The sequence below is a fragment of the Xiphophorus couchianus genome, chromosome 2 (genome assembly GCF_001444195.1).
Source record: "Xiphophorus couchianus chromosome 2, X_couchianus-1.0, whole genome shotgun sequence".
Taxonomy (NCBI): domain Eukaryota; kingdom Metazoa; phylum Chordata; class Actinopteri; order Cyprinodontiformes; family Poeciliidae; genus Xiphophorus; species Xiphophorus couchianus.
In genome coordinates, this window is record NC_040229.1 from 6,144,113 (window position 1) to 6,162,784 (window position 18,672).

Consider the following 18,672-nt stretch of genomic DNA (forward strand, 5'->3'; position numbering starts at 1 on the left):
CATTTCCCCCGTGTGCTAATTAGCATGTCAGCTGCAGAGACACCTCCAATGAGGCGGTTAAAAAGAGAGAATGGATGGGATGCTTTTCCATGTCGAGAACTGTCACTGAAACCTGACCTTTAAGGAGAAGGTTGCATTTATTAGCTGCGTATGCATGTTAGTGGTGGGAGGGAACATGTGCTGCCAAGGGCATTGTGTTTTTGCAGACAATAGTGGGCAATTTGAGAAGAATTGTCAAAGATTTGCCTTTTTCTCAAAAGAGGACTGAAGGTCATCTCTTCTGGGAATCCGTCACAGAATGAACGACTCGCAACCTGACAGACCCAGCGATGCAACAGCACAGTGTCACTGTCAGCCATTTTAAAGAATAAAATGAAGCATTGAGGTTTAAAGCCAGAGCCGGACCAAGATTTTGCTGGGCCCTAAGCAGAATTTGATTTAATGACCCAATTCTGGTTATAGTGCAGCAGATATTGAATATTTCAGCAAAAATATTTCACATGTGCACATAAGAAACACTGATGTTAGTTAGCCACTGAAAAATTCCAGATGGCCACTATGGTCATCAAGGAGATTTTATTTTTACACTAAATTGGGCAATATTTACCACAGATGATTTTTAGTATCAAATTATAAATAATTGTATCCATAGAAATCATAATTACTGATTATGTTTTGATTTTTCCACCATGATGGCAACAAATCAGACATATTTTGAACCATTGAAATCAGATATATTTTCTTGATCTTGTGTATAATTTTTCCAGTGGACATTTTTCAAAATGACTTGATGAGAAATCACTGATCTAAAGTTTAGTAGTTTTTCTCGTTTCATATGAGAACACAACAGCTGAGGCCCCCTGCTGGCCTGGAGGCCCAAAGCAGCAGCCCAGTTTGTTCTGCCTCCACCAGCTCAATAGCTGCTAGCCAGTGGAGCAAACAATGGGGATTTGTCATATTTTAACAAAGGTTATCATTATGCGGCCCTATCTTTAGAACGTGAGTTTTTTTTACTTTTATGTAAAGAATTGCTCGTCATAATAATAGTGCTGGGAGGTCATTTGTTGTAGTTTTTTGAAGTTTGGCAATCATCTCGATCTGTGATTGTCATGCTAAAAATGAAATCACATCACTTCTCCCAGTATTCCCCCTGGATGAGGAGCAGATGCAGCCTGAGCATCATCAACATTCACACAGCGCTCGCAACATCCTGACCCTCCATGAATACAGATCGTTCTCCTGCAGTGCTTAACGTAAGGTCTGCTTTTCCCTCGCCTTCCCGTCCCTCTCCAATTTTATTATCTCAGAAAAAAGTCGGTTGTGGCCCAGATTTACAGAATCAAATCAGTTTCCCTTGAACTGTTCACTAAAAATAAGGCTGGGGTGGCGGGTGGGTTCTGTGGTATTAAAGTAATTCAGAATATCTGCAAAATCACAAAGCTTTTTGGATGTAATAGAATATGAAATGTAGTATGAATTTCAGCAGAAAGTCCAATTTAATAGAGGGGATTAGTGGTAGGAAAAAAGATATGTTCTCTCTTGCATTAAAAGTAGCAACAAGGGAAAAATAATAAAAGCTTCTATTATCCACCATCCTTAGAGCAAAGGTTTTATTAATATTAGCAAAACTATTTCTTCTGATTTCTACTTCCACGGCTGTGTTTTAAAAAAATCTGATGAATAATTTACCATATGAAAAGAAAAGGTTATTGTAATGTTGTGTAGGGGCAAGAAAAAAGTAATTCTCTGTGGTAAGGCATGCAAAGTAAGTATTGATTATGTGCCTTTCAATCTAAACATCCTCTTTTCTCACTCGACTTCCGCTTGGTGCTCCGCTTTTCACTTAAGAGGATGTGCATATTTTGTGTCTTCATCTTCCTTCTGTCCCTCCAGGGATGCTTAATGCTTTGCATTACATAACAGGAGTGCTGCCATCCGAGCACTGCCACTCCAGGAAACACCGTATGCTGGGATGTTCACGGTTTTATTCTGATGCATTTTTTAAAGAAAGTCTTCCCAGTCAAATGTAAATCATCACGGGGAAATAATCTGATTTTTTTGCACATGTAGCAGATGGCTTTGTGTCATCGCCTCTCAGTTCTTGGTCTTTCAACCTGCTGGCATATAAATTCCCTCCTGTTCATTAGGTGTGTGGATAATCCTCTAGCATTGTGGGGAATGTTGGTACCTAAGGATGCTGTGTTCAGCTGCAGCGGTTCTGATCTTTGTCGGCTGAACAGTCTGCACAGACTCCCTGCAGGAAGGCCACTGTGTGCAAAGAATTTTATTAACTACATAATGCACAAACAGATCCATGCACACATCTCCGGTTTGTATACCATTTGTCTTTCAAAAGCTGAACCAAGCAGCTGCTTTTGCAGAAGGTCAAGCTGACTGGCCTTGTTGATGAAACCATAACGAAGCACTTCTGATGCCTAAGAGCTTCTCTCATTTCCAGGGAGAAATCCCAGGGCTGCTTTTCACCTCATTCTGGGCAACCAATCGTCACGCATTTCCAGATACATCCATAACGACACATTTAGCTCTTCAGGCGGTCTAAAACATAGACAGCCAAGGTCACCTCACTTTATTCCACAAAGTTCCACAGCTTATTAGGGAAAATAAACTTATGCTAATGATTGTTAGCTTTGCTCTTGAAGCTTACTGTTTACTTTGTAGTTTTGAAGAGGAGATTTTAATGCTTCAGCCTCCGACTGAGAAACATGAAGTGAACACAGAAATACCAAAAACAACTTCTAGTTCCTCAAATGTTGACGAGCTCAGGCTCAAACGGGAGCAACGCGCCCCGCTGACCCAAGAAACGCTTGAGCTGTTCAAACAGCAGATCTGAGCCTGTTTACAGATAACAGAGTGAAAGATTTGGGTCTGTAGAGCTAAACTGTAAAAGATCAGATTTTCCTTTTTTTATTGAAGTTTGCATCATCACAGGCAGAAACAGCTCACAGTGACAGGAGGTCAACCAAAAGGTGTCCATACATGCACATACTGTGAAATAATGGCATTTCTAAAGAACAGTGAGTGTTTTATGTGTAAGACGTTTTTTATATACAACCTCTTATTGTAAGCTTGTGTGCGCTTCTGTTTGATTTAAAAAGATAAGCTTTTATCTGCCCTAAAGAAAGCCACTGAGTTCTCTGATCTGAGAGGAAGGGAGTCTCAACTGGAGCTACTGAAGCTCGTTGTTCAGTTGTTGTTCTTTTCAGATTTTTAGCTGTAAAGACAAAACGACAACCAGCCCAATGTTTGCATTTCATTTCACATTCATATGTGTGTTATTATATACTACTGTATAAAGTATAATAAATATTAAGAATGCAGAATTGATGTCCTGAACCTTTTGCCTTGGACCTTCACATTCATCTTGCAGCTTATCTAACTACTGTTGGTGTGAAAAATAGCAGAGAAATGTGCTGATCCCAGCTGATTTTTAAAATTCTTTTTTACTTGTAGTGCGCTATGGCTGCCATATGGTGCATTAGAGATTCCCGGTTTCTGTTAGCTCTTTGGATCTCTGATTCAGGTACTGTGTGGGAAACAGGTTGGAGTGTCAAAATGGTCTAAAACACAAGATCCTGGCAGTCGTGTGTCTCTGCTGAGCCAGAGCGCTCATTAAACCCTTCAACCGGTGAAAGTCAATGGGAGATTGTCCAAGCGCCTGCCCGCCTTTTAGTGTTTTCGACATGGCTTCCCTGGCAGAACGGAGTGAGATATTTATATGAGCCAAATGTTTGTGTGCCTTCACAGGAAACCAGTTTATGTGGAGGAAAACAGGAGCTCATAAAGTGCTGCAGGCTTCATATAAATTAATATTTATTTTTCTAACATATTCATTTTTTATTGTGGTCAAATGAATCAGTAGAAATTAGGGATGAACTGATCCACAGTTTTCACTTCTGAAAACAGATATCTGAGGTTTAGTATAGGCCCATATCGATCTAATACTGAACATTTCTTTTTTTAAAAACATGTAGAGTATTATGAATTTATTTGCTAACTCTGCACCAGCCAAGCTCACTTAAATACACCAGTAGCTTCACAAGCTTTGTCAAACATGAAAACAACTTTCATTTGTTCAGTCAGTGTAATTAGGAGTATAACAGCCGATGTAAAATAAATAATAAGGAAACTGAACTTGACTGAAAGAAAATAGATTGACTAACTTGTGCATACATGCAAAAAATAAACTGCAACAAATAATCTTTGAAATGGCTCAGAAAGTGCAATTAGGATTTCTAAATATAATGTAAGTTAAATATGACGTCGCATAGAGCACTACGCATAGAATTAGACTGAACAGATCTGTCCTTGTGGAACGGGCACATTGCCACCGATGTCCAATCTATAATTATTTTCAATATCAGGATTGATACAGATATTAATATTGGATCTGTGTATCTTTAGTAGAAATCTTCAGAAGCACCTCTGATGTCAGAACCAAGCAGTAAAATTGATTTGTGGTTAGCTGATCAGATTTATTAAAGTGTTTATGTTGGAGCATCGTAAGGATCCTTCATCTTCATACCTGAAGATGAGATGAGAAACTGCAGCAGTTAAGAACAGAGCAGCTGTGATCTCTGGAGCCTCTCTGCATCTGCGGCGTAGAGCAATGGAGAATCTTTTCTCCTCTGTGGCAGCGTCTGTCGGTGTTTTGGACCTGAACTCCGGCCGTTGGCTCTGTGCGTTGTGGTCTGTTTGGTTTGCAGGGCGTCTTTCCTCTGCTTCAGTCTCTGTGATTGACTCTTGCAGAGCAAGCATTCTGTCCGTCTCCAATCATTGCAGGACTCTCATCCCTTCCTGATGCGCTCCTACTTATTCTCAATGCATAATTGAAGTGCCTGTGGCTTCTTAGACTGATTGAAGAGTCTTGTTGGGATATTAGAGATCCAACAGCAGAATTAGTCAGGGGTGTCTAATAGCCTTCTGCTATTGTCTTATCTCCTTGTATGTCTGTGTGTCTGACTGTCTGGATGGGGTCGAGGTTGTGTGTCAGGCGTGAATGTGTGTAGTTGTGTCAGTGGATGGTGCTGGACAGACACAAGGCTCATCTGTCTTTAATCCTTACTGGCTCGATAGATTTGGAGTCACTGTGCAGTGAATTGGCCTTTCAGTTTATCCCAGAAGAGCGAGACTGAGGGGAAGAAAACCTGGCCAACCACTGCATCACTGACAGGTGCATCTCTAAAGGCCTCAGACAGGACAGGCTGTGTTTTCCAGCCAAGGCATCCGCAGCAGTCAGAATGTTAAATATGTGATCAGAAGAAATGGGACAGAACTGACCACAGATCTCATGTTGGCTGGATGAACCTTTCATAACAAATAACATTCCAGGGAAAACACAGAGGTGCACAAAAGCCACCTAGTGATGAACATTTTAAAGCAGTAAAACAGGCGAGTTTATTTGTATAACACATTTCAGTAACAAGACAATTCAAAATGCTGCACATGATGAAAACATTAGGGGAAAAAAGAGAACGTTGCAGTGACATAATAACAGAAAGTAAACTTGAAAGACAGACTAAAATGAATGATTTATTGAAGACAACACTAAATGAGTTTCTAGTTTGCATTCAAAAGAAATTCAGTGTTTCAGAATTTTTGCACTTTTCTGGAGGTTTGTTCCAGATTTGTGGTGCCTAGAAGTTGAATGATGTTTCTCTGGGGATGCAGAGCGAAACCAGAACCAGAGGACCTGAGAGGTCTGGAAGGTTGATACAACAGCAGATCTTTTGTTATTATTTTGAATTTTGTTATTATTTAGATAAGACCACATTCAAAATACATCTGCAATCTGTTGTTCAGCTGAAGAATACAGCCAAATTTTACTCAAACGTTACAGGTTTTATGTTGGAAAAATAAACAAGAAAATTTTGTTAAGTCAAAACTCCAAATGGGAAAGTTGTAGGACGGCCATCATCCTTAAAAACCAAGGGATCGTGTTCCTTCAGTGTCTGAGTGCGTCCAACAAAGAAATTGATGGCATCAGTTCACATTGCTAAGAGTAGTTAGCTACTCTGAGCTTAGACTTTAGCATAACTCAAAACTTTTCCATCTTGCAACAGTAACAAGATTAAGGTGAATTTAATGACACTCCTAGAAGTATTCCAGGTGAGAAGTAGAAACCAGAACTTCTTGTTTTGGTGCCTTCTGCTTCCGTGTGATCTAGGATTTATTAAAAATATTCTGCTACACTTCATTTTCCAGTCGTTTCTCTCAGAATCTGTGAGCAATTCATCTTTTATCTCCTAATTAGCTCTATATTTAGCTTATGCCACCAAAGTACCTCCAGTGCTGAAGACGTTTCTCTTCTTTCCTCTCTAAGTTGGATGTTTGGGGTAATTTTATGGTTTTGTGAATCCTCAGGGACTCCAGTCTGTGAATAAAACTTTAACCAGGCGGATAAAACTTTTTAACCCTAAACTCTGCAGCTGTTTTAGTCCTTTGAATTCACGCTATTAATTTTATTTTATCTAATTTTTTTTGCTGCTTGAGAGTGCCTCAACCGCCATCATAGCCCTGTGAATAATTTACTTGTTATACAAGGCACTCTGGCTGCACAGTATTCACAGGGTAATAACTAGGAACCCCAAGTAGACCAAAGTGGGATGTAATACCGTGGAAAGCTTTCTGTACAGAAGCTGACAGTTTAGTTTTAGTCCTTTATGATAGGGTGAAATATTAAAAGGATTGTGAAATATAACACCACCAGCATGGTAAAGTTAGGACAGTATTTTATATTTCCCTGAATGTTTTTAAATACAGAAAACAATGATTTCTGATGGAATCATTAGGAATTTTTTGTTACTATGAAAAATATAGTAGATTGTTTGAATTAAGCTGATTTTCAGCATAAAGTGTCGGTACTTGCATGAGTCAAAAGCGTTTTCAAAAGTCCTTATGCAGCACTTATTTTAACATAATTACTTTAATGCGCCGCATGTAGAGTAGCTGTTCAGTAGCTGTTCAGTGTTTAAAGCCAAAATAACTTATTATACATGATGAAAGACTTGAAAAGAGGAAAAAAGATGATCAAGGTAATATGAAAAGTGAATTCAAACAGATTATCTAAAAGATGACTTTTCATTCACTGAAGCTTCTGTTTTATTTGTTCATGCCTGACAGTCCTGGAGGAGGGAGAGAGTAGAATCATTTCTGTATCTGCAGGAAAGCTTAATAAATAAATGAAGAAAAATCTGACCGGTTCTCACAGAGGTGGAGATGAGCTCTTAAAAAACTCCCGTTTTCTTTCCCAGCATGCTTCAAAATGCTGTGCAGAAAACACAAATTGCCTGTCTTTCCTTTGGGGCATTTTTGCACCTTTTTGATGTTTACACTTGCTTTGTTTTGCTTTGTTGTTACATTATTCTGGTTGCCTTTTTGCAACCAAAATAGCACTTACATTGTTACATGAGTCTGAGTTGCAAAATCAAAGGAAAAATGGAAAAATCATGCCTGTAGCTAAATGAATATTTCTTGTCTTCCTTGCAGAGCCAAATCAATTATGGCAAAGAACAGATTTTATTCACCTCAACATTTCTTGAGCTGCAGAAGAAGAGAACAGAGACCATTCAGTGTCTCTGAGGTCAACTCTGCTGTTTTTCTTTATCCGTTTTTACAAATATTTCTGCTTATTGTGCTGTTATGATTCAGTTTATGTGCTTATATGTTGTGTGATAAAAGAGGAACAGCACATGTGAACTTAGAGACCAGATACATTAATAAAATTCACTTCCCTGATGTTATAGATCCCTCTTGAACTGGATTAGAGTTTTTTACCCATATGGGCCTGGCTGCTGGACTTCTGGGGATCTCCCGTTTTGTCTGGCGCCAGGATGTTGGCAGCAGATCTTTATGCAGAGCTTATAGACTGGAGTTACTGTGAATCAGGCTGGGTCCAGCACATCCCACTGATGCTTAATCAGAGTGGGATCTGGGGAGTTTAAGGCTGGCTGGGTTCGTTTTGCTGCTCCTGTAGTAAATTCAGAGCAGTTTCAGAGTTTGACTACAGGAACTCATTGCTATCATAGAATGTTTTCACATTTGGAGGCTAAGTTTTGTCTGTAGCTACATATAGGTGGACCTGAGGATGTTATTTTAACTCTCAGTAATTGTAAATGTATACATGTTTATCCTGGTGGAACATTGCATTATTTGAAAAGGACAGTGGTGGGCACCGCTAAGTAAAAAGTTAGCTGTGTTAATCCTAAAGCGCTAATGATAAACATTGGTTCTACTAACACTTTAGATAATGCTAACGTGCTAAATTCAACTATGTTAATATCCATAAAGTCACTAAGAGAACATGAGGAGGTTCTCAGAACAATTCATAACTATATGTGAATATGTTTGTTTAATTGACTCTCCTGGTTGTTTTTGGGTTTGTAAAAGTTTTATTTTTTATTCTTCATTCATTCGTTGATGGTAAACGCGCCACTTGTTCAATAAAGTATCTTGGAAAAAATAGAAAGATAGATACAGTCTTTATTCCCTTCAAAATAAGAGCATAAATAGAAACATCTACTTTGATTTCTTAATGGTCAATAATCAAAACTTAAACATAGATGTTGAACTTCTTTCAACTGAAAGCCTAGTAAAAAACCAATAGTATTGATTTGGAAAAATGCTTTTAGGTGAAGCTAAGTTCATTCAATGTTTCCAAAATTAGCAGAAGCGCTAAGCAGTAAGTGCATTACTGGAAGTGTGCCCCCTACTGGAGAGTGATGAAATGATCAAACATTTCCTGGTGGGTCTGTTTACACCACTCACTGAATATTTCTGACTTTTTCAGAGATGGTTGTGGGTTCAGATCCTAGTAGATGACCATGCCGAGTTCAGGGGTCACTTTGTTCCCTTTTCTTCCCGTCCCGATGCTCAGTTTGATGTTCTGCACGCCATCTTTCGTTGCTGCCGTTTGATTGACTGATTTTGTTAATGAGCAATCAGATAGATGTGCCTAATAAAGTGATAGTTACTGCAGACAGAAAAAAGCATTAAAAGCTAAATTTGAAGTAAACCGAACCCGAATCCTTCTGGGTCACTGAGCTCTCATGACGAGCCCAGTTCCAGGAGACGGCCCGATGCGACAGAAGCAGCACCAGAGGTCATGACCTCTCTGAGTGATCAGTGTGTAAAATGTCATTCAGTGTCTCACCTGCACACTCTGACGTCTGGTTGATATGGAGGAGATTGAAGAGGTTTGAAAGCGGCTGGCTCCATGTCACCGAGTCAGTTACCGCAGCAACTGATAATCATCTGAGCCAACCACTTGGAAGAGGGGTCACAACCTATTTTCTTCTTCATCTTTCTCTCTGAACTTACTCCTCTTCTTACACTCGTCTCCAGTGTTTTCTGTTGGCTCTGGATTTTAATATTCTGCTCTCCTCCACATCTCACAGCTGACCTCTCCTCCATCACCTTTCTCTGTAGAAAGCTCCATCGCTGTTGCTTCCTATTGTACTACTGCAATTATTCCCCCCTGAGCTTGTTAAAATGTCCCCACTCATTCACAGAGACAGTCTCATCTCACATCTTCCTGTTTCCTCCAACTAAAACATAACGCTGACTCCGATCTGTTCGATCTTTTCTCACTTTTCTTCTCGTGCTATTAGACAGTTGACTTCATTCTCTCTTTGCCAAGAAAGTGCTCTAAAAATATCACTCACCACATGCGTAGGTCAAACATTATCTCAACACTGTTATTCTCCCATTATTTTGCAAAAAAAAGATTAAACATTAAGTGTAATTAAATGGGCTTGTGCTGTCAGGCTTGTGTTCTCTGCTGCAAAGATTTTTTTGATTCTTTATCACAGCGGTACAATTTGTACCTTGAGGCCTCAAATATGAAAGCAACCTTGAGAGTGATGTGTGAGGTGTTGGAAAGCATCTCATGCTGCATGTATGCATGGGAGCGCCGAGCATCAAGGCAAAAGCTGCTGATGGGTTATGACAGTGTTTGCCAGTTTCTAACCAAGAGAGACGTTTGAAAAACTAGGCTGCAAAGAGACTTTATCCATCTATAACGTGGATTAAATTTGAAAGAGTTGTGGACCTGGAGGGCTGTCATGTCTCAGACTTGGTTGCTTAATGATGACATGATAGTTAAGTGAACTACAACGAAGCTGGAATGAATGAAGATGACGGTGAGATTTGAGGATAACCAACGGCAGCTGTGAGCGTCCGCTCACTGGATTTATCCAGAACCACACAGTAAATAATCTGGAGGTCATAATCTGGTGCAGTGGTACAGCGGGACGTATTAGTGACCTAAATGAGAACAAGTTTAAAGAGCTGCAGCACAGGTAACGTGTTCAGAGAATGTTGGTTATCCTCAAATCTCACCGTCATCTTCATTCATTCCAGCTTCGTTGTAATTCACTTAACCATCATGAAAGCAGCTGAAATGAGCTTCCTCTGAAGGGTGCAGTGATTACCGGCGATTAGTACCTATGATGGATGCATCACTGGATCAAAGAGCTAATCTTAATAAATAAAAAGACAAAATCATCTTAACAGGAAATGCGAAAAATAGATAAAACCAATAAAAACAGAATTCTAATGGAGGAACATAATGACGGCCACCGTATGATGGACGCTGGACATGTCAACAGTCACTCATACCTTCCACCAGGAGGATTACTGAAGCTGACGAAAATATAAATGGAAAGTTCAGTGGAAGGAAAAAACATAATGGAAAAAGGTCTCACAGGAAACAAGGACAAAATGAAAAAATGAAAGAAACATTGAAGAGTTTGGAGGAGATTCACAGATTCACTACCACACACATAAATATATGCTGGAGTTGAATTAATTGTTCAATCAAGAATAATGTCATAAATGCAGAGATGAGATGTAGCAGTGATTCCCAAAGTGTGGGGCGCGGCCCCTAAAGGGGACGCAGTGCCATGGCAGGGCGGCGCGAGAAGCAGAATGGATGAATGAAAAACAAAACTGTTACACAAAAGTGTTTCACTGTAAAGATGGTTTGTAGTTTGTTTTGTTGCAACCTGAAGTGTGAAATAATCTTCAGTGGAGTTTGAAAACAAAATATGTGTTTAGGTTTATGTCTGGTTGAACGATGTGAGTCCAGTTGATCGTTTTTTGTTTTTTGAGGGGGCGGAGAGATTTTATTGTAATTCATAGAGGAGCCAGAGAATCTTTGGGAACCACTGAGTTATAGAAACAGCTGTATCTAGTGAGTCTATAAATGTTTCACCTTTTGAATTTAATCACTGAAATAAATGAACTTACTGATGATATGATTTACTGAGATGCAGTTTAATTAGATCTGGGCAGAAAAGACAATCATAACTGTTCATGTTGTAAACAAAGTGAGATTCTGTGTCACTCCTGGATGTTTTTATGAGGACGGGTTCTGAAGGCCACAGCTCATTCTTGTACCTGAGGTCAGAGAAGTGGCAGGTCTGTGTTTAGAGGCACAGAAACGTTTGCCTTTCCTAGCAGCAGAATTGGAAGCAGAGCGGGGATTAGGCGTGTTCATGCCAGCTCAGATCTAACGGACTGAGGAGGGCTGGGCGGTTTCACCATCGCTGTGGTGACTGACACTCTCGGATAAGCTCCCTTCACTGGGCATTAAACACAATTAAGAGAAGGTACTGTATTCCTCCCCAGCAGGACTCTTAAACCTCTCGACTCTCCCCCTCACTAGCTGTAAATCCACTTTATCAATGTGGCCTCCTAAACTTTCTATTAGTCCCCTGCTTCCCTAAATCCCTTCTCACACTATATATTATCTGGCCTTCAGAACGCCGTTAGCTGTGATTCTGTATATATGACGCTCAGCGAAAAGGACGACCTCTCTCCACTGTTTTCAAATGACTTTTGGACTCCTCTTGTTTTTAATCAGTTTGCCATTAAAAGGCTAATAGTGCCTCCCAATGAATTCAGTTTCACTGGAATTATTCAGCATTTAAAGGACAGAAAGCATCGGTCTGCTTCTCTCTGTTCTTTGCGTTTTGCTCCCATTTAGAGACTTTAATGTGTTCATGTAATTATTAAAAATTTGAATTTCTGGGGCGTGCCATGGTGGCGTAGCGGTTAGCGCGACCCACGTTTGGAGGCCTTGAGTCCTCGACGCGGCCGTCGCGGGTTCGACTCCAGGACCTGACGACATTTGCCGCATGTCTTCCCCCCTGTCCTTCCCTGTTTCCTGTCAGCCTGCTGTCATATAAGGGACACTAGAGCCCACAAAAGACCCCCTGGAGGGGTAAAAAATAATAAAAATTTTAATTTCTTCAATTTTACCACAGTAATTTTTTTCACGTTTACGTGTTTCGGATATGTCTGTAAATCTGACACACAAGTGACATTCGCAGAACACAAAAACGCAGCTTCTCTCGGCCCACTGGGGTTTAATTTCTACTTCAGAAAAAATCTGATTGGACACCAGAAAAGGCTGTTGTTGTGTTCAGGTTGTGCTAAAAGGAGTTAGCCTATCATTGCAGCTATTCAAGCCTAAAATAGCATCTCAAAGCTAAACATGAGTTAATGTCAGCCTTGCACTTTGCACCAATCTGATGGTTGAAGATCCTGAATAACTGATTGAAAACAATAAATAACTTTGTTTTGAGCTCAAAAGTCTGTCTATTCTATAATTTAGCTGTAAAATCTGCTTTGAATTAAAAATATTGCTTATTTTGTTGATTAAAATTGGATTGTTTATAGATACAATTGTACTTTTAAGATGCTTTTAAAAACTGCATAGTTACGATGAGGAAACATGATTGAGTCTCTTGTTGTCCGTTTAGAGTCGTTCCCTCAAGTCTGAAAATCAAGGATCTTTTGCAGCCTGTGTTTCCTTCAACCTTGACAGGAGACATTCTGAACAGGCTTTTTACAGGATAACCCACTCAGCTAGTTAATTTTAGCGGACTCAAGCAGAGCTCTTATCAGTCCTGATGCATTACTCTGCGCTGCTCTTTCCCCCTTTTCTTTTTAATTGATTCATTGCCTATTCTCTGCAAGGGCAGGCATATCATCTTCCTGGGAGCGCTGCTCTCCACGCACCAGGTCTTTGTCTTCACATCAGCCTGTGTGAAGTCAAACCAAAACAGCTCAAAGGTCAAAGTTCAGCAGCAGTCAGACTGAGCTCATCTGACATTTGAGATGGGGATGTGTGGCTCATGCATGTATCCTGTAGGACTCATTAGACCTCAGGCATCTCTCACCATTTCCTGACTCTTGCAGTTAAAGCTCAAAGTTACTTTTACACATCATCGCCTGATGGTAAGGAGAGCCGCGCTGGAGCTAATCGGTCTCGCAGTAATTCTGTTCAAACCTGTTTTAAATCAAAGTTGATATTTACTGAGGATGTCATAGAACCAAGCAGTCCAGAAATTGTTTCAAACTGCAAACTCAGTGATCCCAGCCACGCATGTTTGCGAACATCAATTAGAGCTTATTGAATACAATTCCTATATCTTTTCCAACTACAAAAAATATGATAATCTGTATTTGTTTGTTCTTTTTGTTGGATGTCACCTACAGCTGCCCTCATTTCTCTCACTCTCTATGTTTTCCAAAGCCGTGTGATATTATCTCTGATAAAATAGACCAACACATCCGCAAATCAAAGCCTTCCTTGAACGCTCCATGTTGCGATAACGTTCACTTTGCGGACGCCACACACATCAGCAGGAATCTGCTGGAGTGAGATTAGGAAGCTGCCTCGTCTTGTTAAAGTTCAGATCCACTGCAGGTGGCTTCAGAAAGCCTGGAAGATGTCCGCCTTGGATCTGGGACTAATTACATATCTGTTTGTTCTGGATTTATTGTAATCTGCTCACATAATCAAAAACTCTGTGGCTCACGTCCAATTTTTTTGCCCTAATCTCTCCCAGAGGTGTTATTGGCTTATCGCCGCTGTAATTAACATAATCCTAGTTGGCTTTTCTGGCTGTGTTTAGTAACTGTTTGGGTCCCTGGCAGCTGAAGAGACCCGGAGAGTCAGGCTGTACGTTTAGTTTTTTCTTTCAATTCAAAGGTAACCCTAGTTGCTTGAGGAGGTCTTCAGTAATAATCAGTGCATCCAGGGAAGAGCTGGAAATGTTTTAAGATTGTGCCTGAAAAGACGCAACTTGTCCGTTTCTCACCCTCACATCTGTTGTCTTCTGCTTTGCAGTTGTGTGGCTGTGGGCTGCTTGGCGTGGGCATCTGGCTCTCTGTGTCACAGGGCAGCTTCGCCACCTTCTCACCTTCATTCCCGTCTCTGTCAGCTGCCAACATGGTCATTGCCGTCGGCGCAGTCGTCATGGTGACGGGCTTTCTTGGTTGCCTGGGTGCCATTAAGGAGAACAAGTGCCTGCTTTTAAGCGTAAGTTCAATCACTGTATATTCAAACTTTATATTTGTTTTTTTTCCATCAATATTTTTATTGTATTTTTTACTAATTTGACATACCTGCCATACAACCAATACAGTCAACAAGACCAAGACCTCTTAGATTTATTTTTGTTTTAGTATAAATGTACATATTTCTCTTAAGATTTGCCCTTAAAATTGTGCTAAATAAACTAATCAGAACTGTTGAAAAGTTTGGAAACCAATGAAGAAGTTATGTTTTATTCATGTTTTAAGTAGGTATGAATAATAAATATGTTTGAGTAAGAGTTTTTGAATATTCTGTTACAATACTGGTGATGATCATGGAAAATATAGTCATAAAATCTGGATTAGTTTGAAAAATATTTTTGTTTCTTCATTTACAAGAGAAAAATCTGGATTTATGAAAAGTATCAATATATATGCACAGGATGTCTTGTTTTTATCTTTCCATCTGCAGCATTCAAATGTTATTTTGTTGGAAGTTACTGTTGAAAAACACCAACAGATGAACGCGCTCTCATTAAAAACTTAAAAAAGGGAAATGTCAGTTTTTTTTCATAGATCAATGTTTAAACTGGACTCAATGTTTTTTATCAGGTCAGGTTAAAACGCCAAACAAGCTGAATTTAATCTTTTAAATGAATCACAAACAAAACAGCTGGACATTCTGACAAGATTAGTTCTTGTGCTGATCTAATGGTAGCAACTCATTATCAGTGCAAATGTGTTTCTATAGACACATGATTATGTTTCCTGCTGACAACTTTAATTGCTTGGCAGATCTCTTTATATTGTCAGTTACAAAACATGGAGGAAAAACAGATCTGCACTCCTGTACAAGTTTAATGCATTGATGTAACATTCAGAATGTTATTAATCCTGACATGTGAAGTAAAACATATTAATTATCTCTTTAACATAACTCATGTTGGCAACATTTTGTCATTTGAAAATGGGAAGTAATCAGGATTTGAGACTGATGAAGGGTGAATTGAAATACCTGGACAGCTGTGATCAGTGAATCTCCAGAACTGCAGGTCTTGTGGTGAGTTCCCAGTCTGCTGTGATCAGTTTCAAACTGGTTCATGTGGATTTTACTCTGCCCTCAGTAAGGACGTTGCAGACCATTACTTGATGGAAAAGACATTTCCTGATAATTTTGGCCAATTCTAGCAGGATAACGATCCCTACCACAGAACAAAACTGGTTCAGGAGATCGACGGTGAGCTGAGGTGTTGATTTGACCTCCAAATCCCAGATCCTAACCCAACTGAGCAAACATGAATTACAGGGCAACATAATTAGCTAGGTGGTCATAATGTTATACCTGCTTTGTGAAATAATGCTTGTTGTTTAAAAAAGTTAATGTGGATGTGTAGAAGCCATTAAATGTGTTATGATTAATTTAGAGACTTCAACAGAGGCAGAAACATTCCAGTGGAGGTTTAGTCTGTTTTCATTCTCAGTACGGTGGAAGAATGAAATCCTGGAACTGAGCTGTGGGATTCACTCTTTCTGATAATTAACACGCTTACATGTCGTTTGCTTCCCTTTGGTCACAGCTCATGTCATGTGCTGGTTTAAAACTGGAAACCCAAATGAAGGCGAGGTTCCTGTGGGGCGAGCGCAGAAAAGGAAATAATCTATTATAGAAACTGGAGGCTGCCAGGCGGGATCCTGCAGAAATGGGCTGACACATCGAACATGGCAGAGAATAAAGACAAGACTACACCAACTAAGCAGGACAGAATATAAAACATAACCACTGAAGATAATTGAGTAGACTGAGGAGGCAGTGAATGACAAACGAGGCATGTTCTTCAGAAAACGATGACCTGGTGTCAGTCATGGTTCCTGGGCGAAAACTTTCACCTGTGGCCTGGTCAGTGTTGGGCTTCCAAGAATGGAGCAAGAAATAACTTTGAACAACTTTTTCTTCAAAAAGTAATCACCATTTTTAGGTTTTACTAAATAAGTTTCACAAATCAAAGCTGCTTATGAGTGTGGAATAATTCCCACCAGCATAAGAACTGTATTTCACTTACACTTCTCATCTTAAGCCAAAGGAAAATGCTCTTTCACATCGGCAATAAAGATTTTATAAATCTCAAATTGAGCTTTGCAGAAACTCTGTTCTGCATTAAATTATTCAGTTCAGACTTTATTTGTCTTGGCACTTCATCTTTTGAACTACAGCTGATTCTTCTGCCTTTTTAACACAGTGCAATATATCATCAAGCCCAAAAATATTCATACCCGCGGCAGATTTACTGCACGTTTAAAGTAATCTTTTTTTTTCTCCGAAGAGCTTTTGCAGCGCTAGTGGCTCGTATTTTTGGGACAGTAGGCAGGAAAGAGGGCAAGACATGCGGCAAAGGTCGTCGGGACCAGGAGTCGAACCCGCGACGTCCGCGTCGAGGACTAAGGCCTCCAAACGTGGGGCGTGCTAACCCCCTGCGCCACCACAGCACGCCCCTAAAGTAATCTTTTGATATAACATGTTTCTTGTGACTAGGAGTATTGTTAATGTTTTGGAGAGACAAAGCCAAGATCCTCACTTGAATTTGAGTCTGTGGAGCAAGATAAAGATTAGGGTGATGGCAAGGAGGCTTTCAAAACTCTAAGGAAAACTCTGTGTTACTTGATATGCTATTGAGCAATCCATGAGCGCCATTCATTTTCCTTGGTGCTGATTGGCTGAACGCCCAGGAGTAAGACAGACTGTAAATTATTTAGTCCAGACTTGATTTGTCTCGGCGTCTGTGGTTGTGTTAAGATGGTCTCCATTGTGTGTATTGATGCATGTTGAGGTATATTTATAATATTTATAAACTATTGAAATAAGCAGGGATTAACATTTTTAACCCTTTCATGCATAGTGGTCACTACAGTGGACAGCTATCTAAAAGCCATTTTCTTGTGCTTCCTGTGGATTTTTATGTTATAAATGCACACAGACCACTGAAGTGGACACTAATGCATCATAAAATATACCATCAACTACTGGCCATCAGCTGCATATGCAAGAAATTATTTTTGTTAAACACAATATGGCCGACAGACAAAAAAGCATGAGAACCGACCCGGTCCCTCCTTCTACTGTAGACGACTCTTGCAAGTAAAACAAATATTGTGACATCAGATAACCCCTAAGGAACAATACTACTGATGTATTTTTCAAATAACAACTTTGTATTTGGACAAAATTACAATTGATCACATAAAAATAAAAAAAAATATTTTTACAAAAAAATTTTCCTACCTTTTTTTATGCCTTAAGAAAAAAAATTTTAAAAATGGAAAAACAATTCTGACACAAAGGATCATAATTCATGCATGAAAGGGTTAGAGAAGATCTGAAGGTTTGCAGGTTTTAGCTTTGCAGTGAGATCCACTGCAGCATCACTGCAAACATGCAACAAGCTGGTCAGTAAAAAAGGACGGGATTGGTTGATGTACTGCCAGTGTTTTCCACCAGTTATTGAGAAGGGTGTAAATAATTTTTGACATGCCATTTAAAAGAAAGTGTAATTATAATATTTTTTAATTAGTGCTCCATTTACATCATTTTACCATATTTTGCAACATACCAGATTCATTTACGAAAAGAAATCTACATCTGCCATGGGGTATGAATAATTCTGGATTACATTTTTTTATGGGAATAACAATAAATAATAGAATTTTTTTATAGGAAAAAACTGATATAACTTTTATTTGTCCACAAATAGGGCTTGAGCCATCCCCTGATTCTGTGGCACCCTGGGCGGTGAGCCATGTTGTACATATTAAAACTTTTTTGGGTTCAGGAAAAGCAGAAAGCAACTAAACCAGAATAATGATGACTGAACGGGTCAGTACCGCAAGTCGACTCTCCCTCAATAGGAAGCTTTGTGAAGTATGTCAGCAAATGATTGTACCATATGGGCATAGCACTCTGAAAAGCACTTAATATTAATGAGTTAAATAATTAAAATGTTCTATTATTCATTATAAAACCTAGTTTGGCTTGGCTTTGCTCTGTTTGGCTATGATTTTATAAGTGTTGTATCTGAAGCACAAGTTAATGATGGAAGTTTGTTCAGTTCAAGGATGTTTGTGGATTTGCAAAGAAAAAGAAAACTTTCATGTCTAGAAAGTTTAAATGAGAGGTAAAGTTAGACCTCTGACTACTTAACATCACAAACGACTCAATCCCTTGAAGCTCTTGCATCAGTCCAAAGCCCTTCCAAATCCTCGGTGCTAGACATGGCTTCCTTCACCTGGCTGACAACTGTGAAGTGGAGGAAAGCAAAGTGCAGGCAGCGAGGAGGC

The 18,672-nt window shown here is 39.5% G+C and overlaps 1 protein-coding gene across 2 annotated transcripts in view; it reads left to right on the forward strand.

Annotated features, from left to right (window-relative positions):
- tspan9a (tetraspanin 9a) overlaps window positions 1-18,672 on the forward strand; it is a 212,769-nt gene that overhangs the window by 155,835 nt on the left and 38,262 nt on the right. For both annotated transcript variants that reach the window (XM_028035394.1, XM_028035387.1), the window contains one exon: window positions 14,156-14,347. In XM_028035394.1, the coding sequence (XP_027891195.1) occupies window positions 14,156-14,347 (192 nt within the window). The remainder of the gene's footprint in view (window positions 1-14,155; window positions 14,348-18,672) is intronic.